Source organism: Miscanthus floridulus, chromosome 10, assembly GCF_019320115.1.
Source record: "Miscanthus floridulus cultivar M001 chromosome 10, ASM1932011v1, whole genome shotgun sequence".
Taxonomy (NCBI): domain Eukaryota; kingdom Viridiplantae; phylum Streptophyta; class Magnoliopsida; order Poales; family Poaceae; genus Miscanthus; species Miscanthus floridulus.
The window spans coordinates 92,899,229-92,910,017 of NC_089589.1; the positions used below are offsets into that span (position 1 = coordinate 92,899,229).

The window sequence follows — 10,789 nt, forward strand, 5'->3', positions numbered from 1 at the left end:
TGCAACTGAAAGTGTTGTTGCACATGGCTGCGAAAGGCGCAGCCTGTTCAGGAGGCCGTAAACGATCGTGGATTATTTACTGCTGGCTGGTTTGGTGTGAGAGAAAAACATTGTTCCCGGCTGGAAATTTACGATCGTTTACGAGCAAGCGAACATGCTAAGAATGATTGTTGATTGATCAGCCGACTCTGCATATATGGGTTACACGGCATGCATGCAGTCCAACAACAGAAAGGAACAGGTCATGTATATTCTGGAGCCACATGAATGAAGAACATTAAAGCAATACTTGATTTGTCTAATTAACAGCAGGAACAGGGGTCAAATCAAACCTAGTGATGCGCTTGCCGTGTGCCTTTTACAAAGCTGAAGCAATCAGTGAGTCAGTAATACCTAGATCACATCTGGTTGCCAAGTTTTTTAATTCACAATTTCGTGCCATTTCATTTGATCTGGCCGGGTTAGCAGTGACGCCAGAGCTAGAAAGAAGAAGCACCCGACACAAAATAAAAGACCCATAAACTGAGGCCAACTAGGCCCATGGCCCGCTTAGTTGGCAGATCATGAACCGCGCTGGTAACAGAGGCCATTCGTCCTGCTCCAGAGAGGAAGGAGATGGTGACTTGGCAACTTGCGGTCCTATCCCTCCGCCCCTGTTGACAAAATATGGTCGGCAGTCTACCTAGGGGTATGCCCAAGGTAGTAGATTGTCGGCAGACAGATGCGCAAGCCACAAACAAGATGGTGACGTAAGACAGACACGAGGTTTTATCCAGGTTCGGCCGCCGCGAAGGCGTAATACCTACGTCCTGCATCTGATTGTATTGCTGTATGTCAATGAGAGATGTTTTTTAGAGGGGTCCCCTGCCCGCCTTATATAGTCCGGGGGCAGGGTTACAAATCTGGAAACTAATCCTAGCCAGTTACAATTGCCATAGGTGGCCGGATAAGGATTCCTATTCTAACCAACCAGGATCTTGCTTGATCTCCAAATCTGCCTTGATTCCTTGCGCGAGATTTCGAACAGGTTGGCTAGGCCGCGCGTCGTATTCTAGTGGACCGGACCCCCTGATCCGGGCCGGCCCAAGCCTAGCCGTAAGGGTATAGGGGTTAATACCCCCACAGCTAGTCCCTGAGCACCATGTATTATGCTGTGACACGTCGTTCGATCTCCTTCGACTAATGCGATCCGTCTTCATGTTATCTCCAACTGATTGAAACATTGACCAATCGAATGTGCCAGCATTCTGGTCAGAACAGAGAGCAGTAGACAACGATTATAGCCGAAGATTCCGGTTGTCCGAAGAATGCATGGTGCTTTTAAAGAAAAAAGAAAAAGATTTCTTTCCTTATCAAGTGTGCCCACTTGTATTTCTAAAAAGAAATATAAGTGACCCTTGGACAATAGTAATTCTGGCAATAAGTCAAAGCGTAGGGGTCGATAAAATAAACACATTCACCGTAAGGTGAAGTGTGTCCACTTAGTCCCCGAGCCTGGTAGTAGGTGACGTAGGCACGTGGTGCCAGGGTATAAAAAAAATTTCCACTGAAGTTAAGAATCCAATCGTCGTACAAGCAATACGAGATGCACCGGCAGGTGCATCGTACCGATGTAGTCCCCGAGCTTGCTGGAAGGCGAAGTATAAGCCTTGTAGCAAGGTCCAAATAAATGCCTCTCGACTGTATGTGAGTACAAATCACATGTAGCCGAGGAGAGCGGTCTCCGAATAGTGGTTGGAACAGTCTCCGAGCACGGTAGTGGTCGGAGCAGTCCCCGAGCACGGTAGTGGTCGGAGCAGTCCCCGGGCACGGTAGTGGTCTGAAAAGTCCTCTAGCACGGTAGTGGTCTGGACAGTCCCTGAGCACGGTAGTGGTCTGGGCAGGCCCCGAGCACGATAGTGGTCTGGACCATTCCTGAGCACAAGACGTGCGGCGAAGAACCAAATGCCACTTGTACTATTATTTGGTGTATTTATTTATCTTCTTACTCTGTCAAGTCCAATCTGACACGTCTGGTCAAAAAAGTAGACAGATATACCACGTCATACTGCCTTCTTGTCCTTTCAAGCAAACAGTCACTTGGCACCTGTAAGGAGGTGCGTCAGTGTGGGCCCTCTCACACTGGTAACGAAGAGGCGCATACATTGATAACGAAGAGGCGCATATATTGGCATAGATCTCGAGGTTGTGAAAACAACCGTCTGTGGCGCATGCGCACGTCTCCCAAGAATCTCGGGCAAACGAAACAGTGGAACTCTTGGTTAAATGTAGTATAGAATTGGTAAGTTACTTTGTACCGAACCCCATTACCATTCGCCGCCACAGCCTTCTTCTTCCTCTTGCCAATCCTAATACCTCCAAAATCATCACCAATCACTCCTCCATCGTATCCTCTTTCATCAGCAAGGCCGAATTCATGGCAAAAAGTGACGCCCAGAAGAAAGCCGGAGTCATGGCGAAGGCGTGGTGGAAGTCAAGAAGCAACGAGCAGACCATCGAAGACCTCGTCATCATGGGAGTACTCCACAACAAGGAACTCGCAGGATGGCGCACGCCAGAGGGCGAGGGGTACCCCGATCCACAACCAGGTGAGATTGTAGTTTTCGAAGATTTCTTCAAGCGGGGTTTTGGGGTTCCAATGCACCCTTTTCTTCAGGGGCTCTGTCTGTATTACGAGATTGGGATTTGCAATCTGCATCCCAACTCGATTCTTCTTGTCTCCACCTTCATTCATCTTTGCAAAGCATATGGCGGCTTCCAGCCCCATTTTGACTTCTTTTGCCATCTTTTCTGTCTGCGGAAGAAAGGAAGCGATGGCTCAAAGATAGCCGGAGGTGTGTACCTCAACCTTCGTGACGGGATGAAGGTCCAGTACCTGCATTGCTCTTGGAACATGTCGCTTGACGACTGGTATAAGAAGTGGTTCTACATCCGTGAAGAGCCGAACACGATCGCACTGTGCGACGTGGGGTTCATTCCGGAGAAGAGGACCAGCTGGTCGGAGAAACCCGAGCACTTAGAACAGATCCTAGAACTACTTGGGATAATCCCGTGGAAGAAACTGGACGGTCCGAGCGTGGTCGGGAACTTCATCAGCCAAAGGATCCAGCCCTGCCAGAGGAGGGTACATCCTGGCTACGAGTACCAAGGTAGCGCAGACCCAACGAGGATAAGGCAAGAGGCGCTTGACAAGATCGAAGTCAGAGCTAGAATTGGAGAGCTATTTAACTTAGCTGATCCAAATTATGTCAGATTGAGCGACATCGAGCACGCTTTCAAGCTCGCCCGACCTCCCCCAAAGGTAAATCATCCTACCTTGTACCCATAGTTTTATGTTGTAACAGAAACTTACTGCGTTATCTCCTTTGTGTTTTTCAGATTAATGGTCGGGATAGAGCAACAGTGTTCGTGTCTCCACCCCCTGGTGTAGATTGGCCGCAAGTTGCCGACCCAACAGCCTAGACCAGCGCCAAGGTCGAAGACGTCGACTGGGCCATGCTTGGAGTTGGGGAGGAGGCAGCGGCCAAAGCTGTTGGTAAGCGACCGGCGAGCAGCAAGCGTCATCAAGCAATCTTTACTCTGTCGGACGATGACACAGAGGAGGGAGAGAATGCAGACATCTTCCGACTCGTCCCTCGAAAGAGGAGGAGGCAACTGGAGTCGACGGAGCAAGGTGGCTCCTCCGTGCTGGTGGGACCCACATCACCGACCACTGCAGCACGAAGGACAAGCGGTGGAGGGGTCGAGCACCAAGCCCCAGCGTCGGTGCCAGATGTAGAGGGAGACCAGGTGTCACCCGCACAGCACGTGGAGCAAGCACGGCCGAAGAGACATGCCTTTGCCACATCATTCCGCGCTTCCAACATGTAAGTATTTGTAACTTTGATGTAAGCTTGCAACTTTTATTGATTATGGTTGCCTTCTGAACTTATCTTGGATGTACTAGGTCGGCGTCCACCGAAAATCCGAATCAACTAGCCGAGAGCAGCGTAGCGCCGCCAGCAATTGTAGAGAAGACTGCCCAGCAGTCGGCCATGGAGGAAACCATAGCAGAAGGTCCGCCGGAGCCTAAGACCACAAGCGGTCAAACAATGGTCCCCGAGCAGGGGGTCGAGGGAAGAGCCGAGCCAAGCACAAGTACTCCAAGCACTAACCCTGCTGAGGGCAACACCTCAGCACCAAGGGTAACAGAACAGACCGAGGAGCAGTAGCCAGAGGTGATAGCACAGAGCACGGTTGTCGATGCTACAGCCCGTGGGAAGGCCATTGTGATCGCAGAAGCTGCTAACTCCGGACCAGCACCGCTACCCGAAGAAGAGGCCGAAGAGGACAAAGTAGAGGAGGTCCTGGGCCGTCCACAGGACAAGCGACAACATGTATATGTTTTGCGCTGGCGGAACGACCAATGGGTTGTTCATGAGGAAATCCCAGAGGTCGAAGAGACCATGAAAGTTGAACGAGCGGCGAAACGACTGGTGACGGAAGTCCAGGTATGCTTTGCTTCACCACCTGATCTTGCTATCTAGTCAAACTGTTTGACTTAGCTTTTTGTACACAGGACTTAATGAAGACTGCAAGGTATCGTAAGAAATGCTTCAACCAAATTGAGGGGATCACAGCAAGCAATAAAGAACTGACAGCCGAAGTGGAACGCTTGCGCCACCAACTTGATGCCACCAACCATCAGAGGATGGAGCAAGAGTCCTAAAACCAGAACCTGGTCGTCCAGCTCAGTAACAAAGAGCAGGAATTAACAAGTAAGTAGTCACTTTATCACAACGAGTGCATGACAAGTGTTGTTGCATTGCTGATAGTAACAGCTATAGTGCAGGCGTAGAAGCCGAGGTGGTCCGTCTCCGAGAGGAGAATGGTCATGCAGTCGTAGAGTGTGATCGCCTGAAGGAGGACAATAGGAAACTGGCGCACGACTAGTCATAGCTCCGGGACCACATGACCAAGATGAAAGAGGAACTGAAAAGTAAGTGTTCCAGACCCCTTTGCTCACTTTTGTTGCCCGCCTTATCTTGTCGTGTTATGACGTTTTGATGTCTTGTGCGGTTTGCAGTTTTAAAAGTCAATGTCAAAAAGCATCTAGAGGCCGTGATAAAAGATCGTGATGGCTAGAAGGCGCAGTGCCAAGAGATCACCTTGGATTGGGACACATGGAAAAACCGGTGCCAGGAAGTGGCAACGGGCATTTTGCCGATCCTCAACCTTATCGATCTAGCACTTACAGAGGACGTGCCAAGGACGCCACAGCTCGGACTGGTCGATAGATGCCGAAAGGCATGGGGATGGTTCCAAGAGTTCGTAAAGGAGGCTGGTGAGTACACAGGCGCACATGTGCTAAGCATGGTGTGTGCTCACTACCCCTTGATCGATCTCAAACGCCTAGAGGTTGGATACCCGAAGGAGGTAGATCCAGACAAGGTTGAGGAGCTTCGGATGACCTAGCTGGACTTGTCGGCAAAAATTATTGGCGTCATTAACCTGTGTGGAGGCGGGACAGCACCTGTACAGGGTACGCCATCAACAAATTAGCTAGAAGCACCGTCAGTTTTAAGCCAACCGGCGAAGCCTGCGGTCTCGACTAGCCAGGCATCGACGGGGCCATCTTCTTCAGCTCAACCAGTACAAGAGTCCCCAAGACTCGAGCAGGATGTTAGGAGCAGCGAGCAGCAGGTGCCGCGTGCCCCAACTAGCCAATAGGATAGGCTATAGCTGTAGAAGAAGATGTAGTTGTGTTATTGTAAACTTGGACCTTTTTAGGCAAGCTTGTAATAACGTAACTGTATATCTACATAAGCTTGTTTGTTTTGTATAAAATGTATTTAAGCTTGGAACTGGTGTTGGTGTAACTAAGTGAGAACATGTTAGCGTTCTGTTTAGTTGTACTAGTTTAGTTGACACGTCATCCTGAAAGGTTTGTACGGCCCTGGTTTGCCATGTGGTCGGAGTGTGAGGTGCGTGGCCTGTGCACACGTAGACACACACAAGTCAAACCAGAGTAGACCTGCTGATCACCCGTAGCGTAGAGAGCAGATCCCATGCACGCATTGGGAGGAACTAGAGACAGGACCCGCTCCGAAAACCCGGGAAGGAATGGTGGTCGGTTTTGACTGGTTGAGTTATGATAACAATAGACTTCGAAGTGACACATTAGAGTGGTCGGAGAAATCATAATAGCTTTATTAAATGGAAAGTACAAAAAGAGTACATATCTTAGTAGTTAAGCATAGAAACGCCTAAGCTTGTCGATGTGCTATGAATTGGGTATGTCCGTACCGTCTAGGTGAGCTAACCTGTAAGACGTTGGTCGTGTAACTTCCTTGATCATGAAAGGCCCTTCCCATGGAGTTGCGAGTTTATGAACAGCAGTCTGATTCGTCTTCTACTTCAGGACCAGGTCCCCGACCATGAAGAACCTCTCCTTAACATTCTTGTTGTAGTACCTGCGCAAAACAGCAAGGTATTTGGCTGTACGTACACAAGAATGAAGCCGCTTCTCTTCTGCACTATTCACTTCTAGCTCCCGCACTTCATTGACCTTATCTTCATCGAAGTTCTCTACCCTTGCTGATCTGAAGGCTATATCTACTGGGAGCACCGCCTCAGCGCCGTAAACCATAAAGTATGGTGATACGCCGGTATTGCGACTGGGCTGGGTTCTGAGGCCCCAGACCACGGCTGGTAACTCTTTGAGCCATCTTCCGGAAGCTTTGTCATTTTCTCTATACATCCTCTTCTTCAGTGTGTCCAAGATCATACCGTTTGCCCGCTCGACCTATCCATTAGCTCTAGGATGCGCCACCAAGACGTATTTTACTACTATGCTCCTTTCATCGCAGAAGTCCCAAAAAGCGTTCTTGGTGAACTGAGTACCTAGATCAGTGATGATGTTATTGGGTATGCCGAAGCGGTGGATGACCTGGTCGATGAACGTGACAGCCTTTTCTAAGGATGCATGTACCAGAGGCATGTACTCTATCCACTTAGAAAATTTGTCGATCAGCACAAAGACACATGTAAATTTCCCAGGGGCCGATTTGAAGGGCCCGATCATATCTAGTCCCCAGCATGCGAAGGGCTAAGAGGCTGGTATTGTCTGGATCTCGTGTGCTGGTACATGGATTCTCTTGGCGAAGAACTGACAACCCTCACAATGGCGGACTAGCTTCTCTGCATCGGGTACCGCTGACGGCCAATAGAACCCTGCTCGGAAAGCCTTGCCAACTAGCGTTCTTGAGGCCGCGTGGTTGCCATAGGAGCCAGAGTGGATTTGGTCCAGGAGATGTTCGCCATCCTCCTTGGTTATACACTTCATCAAGATTTTCTCCTTTGCGTTCTTGCGCCATAATTTGCCATCGACGAGTAGATACTGCTTACTACAACGCATCAGGCGCTTGTTTTCTATCCGATCGGTGTAACCACTGCCATCTGTCAAGTATTTGATGAAAGGTACTCTCCAGTCAGGCTCATTAGTGGTCAGAGGTGGCTCGGTGGTGTTTGACGCCGGGACCGTAGCCACCAATAGCTGGTCTAGAAGCTTGTCGACTGTGGGATCTTCCTCTTCGATGGAAGGCATGAGCAGGTCTTGAACGAATACGCCATGTGGGACTTTGGCTCAGGATGATCCTAACTTTGACAGCGCATCTACTGCTTGATTTTTGTCCCAGACCACGTGTGTGTACTTGATGCCGTAGAACTTGCCTTCTAGCTTTCTGGTCGATTTGCAGTATGCGTCCATCTTTTTGTTGGTCGTGTCCCAGTCCTTGTTGAGTTGGTTGATGACTAGAGCTGAGTCTCTGTAGACATAGAGACATTTGACGCCGAGCTCGACCGCAATGCGCAGACCATGTAGGCATGCTTCGTACTTGGTGGCGTTATTAGACGCAGGATAATAAATCCTGAGGATGTACTGGAGCTGTTCCTTGGATGGTGACATGAAAAGGACTCCTGCTCCTGCGCCGCCAATGTTGAGAGAGCCGTCGAAGTACATCTTCCAATACTCATCGGGCCCCTGAGAGGCAGGCGTGCTTAAGTCTGTCCATTCGACGATAAAATCAACGAGTGCCTGAGACTTGATTGTAGTACGGCTTGCAAATTCCAAGGAGAAAGGGCATAGCTCCATTGCCCATTTGACGATGCGCTCGTTCGCATCCTTGTTGCGAATGATGTCTCTCAGAGGGTACTCGGTCATGACCACCACACGATATCCGTCGAAGTAATGTTTCAACTTTCGGGATGTTATTAGTATGGCATAGACCAGTTTCTGAATCTGTAGGTACCTGGTCTTGGATTCATTGAGTACCTCACTGATGAAATAGATTGGTCACTGTACCTTGTAGGCGTGGCCAGGCTCATCGTGCTCGACCACCATGGCAGTAGAGACCACTCGATTAGTTGCCGCAATGTAAAGTAGGAGGATTTCATCTTCTCTGGGAGCAGTGAGGACCGGAGGTGATGTAAGGAATTGTTTCAACTATGTGAAGGCAGCGTCTGCTTCCTCCGACCACTCAAACTTCTCGGAGGCTTTGAGTAGCTTGAAAAACGGTAGTCCTTTTTCTCCTAATCTTGATATGAAACGACTGAGAGCAGCCATGCATCTGGTAAGCTTCTGAACATCCTTCACCTTTTTGGGCGGCTTCATGTCTAAGATAGCTTTGACTTTCTCTAGGTTAGGGCGTATGCCATTGTGACTGATGACGTTGCCAAGCAGTATACCAGAAGGAACACCAAAGATGCACTTCTTTGGGTTTAATTTCCATTGGAATGTATGAAGGGCTACGAAGGTGCGTTCCAGGTTGTCAACAAGGGTATGTGCTTCCTTGGTTTTGACAACTACATCATCAACATAAGCCTCGACGAGGCCGTCTTTTATCTCATCTTTGAGGCAAGCCTATATGGCGCATTGGTAGGTAGCCCCGGCGTTCTTGAGCCCAAACGACATGGTCGTGTAGCAGTAGGCACCGAAAGGCGTGATAAAAGATGTCTTGATCTGGTCATCCTTTTTGAGAGCGATCTGGTGATAACCAGAGTAGCAATCAAGAAAGAAAAGCAGCTCACAACCAGCGGTTGAATCTACGACCTCATCTATGCGAGGTAAACCAAAGGGGTCCTTAGGGCAGTGTTTGTTGAGATTAGTGTAATCAACGCACATTCTCCATTCATTATTCTTTTTGCGTATAAGAACTGGGTTAGCTAACCACTCTGGATGATACACTTCTTTGATAAATCCGGTTGCTAGTAGCCGTGTAACTTCTACCCTAATCGCCTCCTTCTTGTTGTGAGCGAACCATCGTAGCTTCTGCTTGATAGGTTTGGCCTTGCCGTTGACATTCAAGGAGTGCTCGATCAAGTTCTGAGGTACGCCGGGCATGTCAGTAGGTTTCCATGCGAACACATCCACGTTGCTCCTCAAGAACCTGATGAGCGCGTCTTCCTATTTGGGATCTAGGTTGGCCCCGATAAGGGCCATTTTGCTGGGGTCACCGTTGACCAGCTGGATCACCTTGTGCTCCTTGGACTTGATGTTCTTGTGTGGAGCCTCGAGCTCTAGGATCTCCAAGTGGTCGGTTGAGGTCTTCTTGGCGTCGAGCATGGTCTCGGCCATGCGAATAGAGAGATCGTGAGCCTCTGCTATTTTGAAGCTGTCATCCTCGCAGGTATAAGCCATGTATACGTTGCCCCTGAGAGTTAGAACCCCTTTCTCAGTAGGCATCTTGAGCACCAAATACCTGTAATGAGGTATGGCCATGAACTTGGTGAGCGATGGTCGACCAAGGATAGCATGATAGGTGCCGTCAAAGTCAGTGACCACGAAGTTGACGTAGTCGGTGCGGAAGTGGTCCAGGGTCCCAAATTGCACAAGTAGCGTGATCTGCCCAAGAGGTGTAGAGCTCTATTCGGGGAGAACACCCCAGAACTGTGCCTCGTATGGCTTGAGATCCGCCTGGGTTATCTTCAGGGCTGGCAGACTATTCTTGAACAGTATATCGATGGAGCTACCGCCGTCAATCAGCACTCTATCGAACTGAACCTTGTTGATACAAGGATCGAGGACCAGGGAAAAATGTCCTGGCTCAAGTATTGTAGCCCATTGGTCCTTTCTGCTGAAGGAGATCTCATGGTGAGACCAAGGAGGGAGCCATGGATCGGTGATGAGGTTGTCGGTGTTGGCTACGTTCAAGCAGGCGCGAACGAGCAGCTTGTGTTCTCGTTTGGTCTCGATGGACACTTTGCCTCCAATGATGGCGTGCACGCGATCGGTTGGCTTGACGTACTTGTGCTGGGGATCTGCGTCTTCATCATCGTTGTCCTTGTTGCGCTATTCCCCTACGTTGTTAGGCTTGTCGGATGTATTCGGAGCCTGTTGGCGCATGTAGATAGACTTGAGAATGCGGCAATTCTCCATGGTATGGTTTGACTTGGGATGGAGCTGGCAGGGCCCTTTCAATGCTTTGGCGTAGTCTTCTTCATAGTTACGATGTCCGCCACCTTTTTTAACGACGTTGACCTCGCCGTTGTCTTCCCGAGCACGCTTGCCCCTGTAATCGTCATGGCGGTTACGCCGCTGATTACGTTGGTCGCGGTGGTCACGAGAGTCGTTGCGCTAGTTGCGGCGGTCAAAATTGTCGTTTCGACCACGGTTGCCGCGGTAGTCGTCGCGGTGTGGGAGGTGGTCGGAGCGTGGAACCCTTGCTGCTTCTTCGATAATTATCTTTTTAGCGTCATCGGCATCCGTATATTTCTTAGCAGTGGCCAGGAACGCTGTGACTGATTCAGGTCT

At 49.7% G+C, this 10,789-nt stretch overlaps 1 protein-coding gene across 1 annotated transcript in view; it reads left to right on the forward strand.

Annotated features, from left to right (window-relative positions):
• The first annotated feature begins 3,495 nt into the window (after positions 1-3,495).
• LOC136489038 (cysteine-rich receptor-like protein kinase 44) overlaps positions 3,496-10,789 on the forward strand; it is a 33,167-nt gene continuing 25,873 nt past the window's right edge. Inside the window, exon 1 of the mRNA XM_066485784.1 lies at positions 3,496-3,650. Coding sequence (XP_066341881.1) covers positions 3,496-3,650 — 155 coding nt within the window. The remainder of the gene's footprint in view (positions 3,651-10,789) is intronic.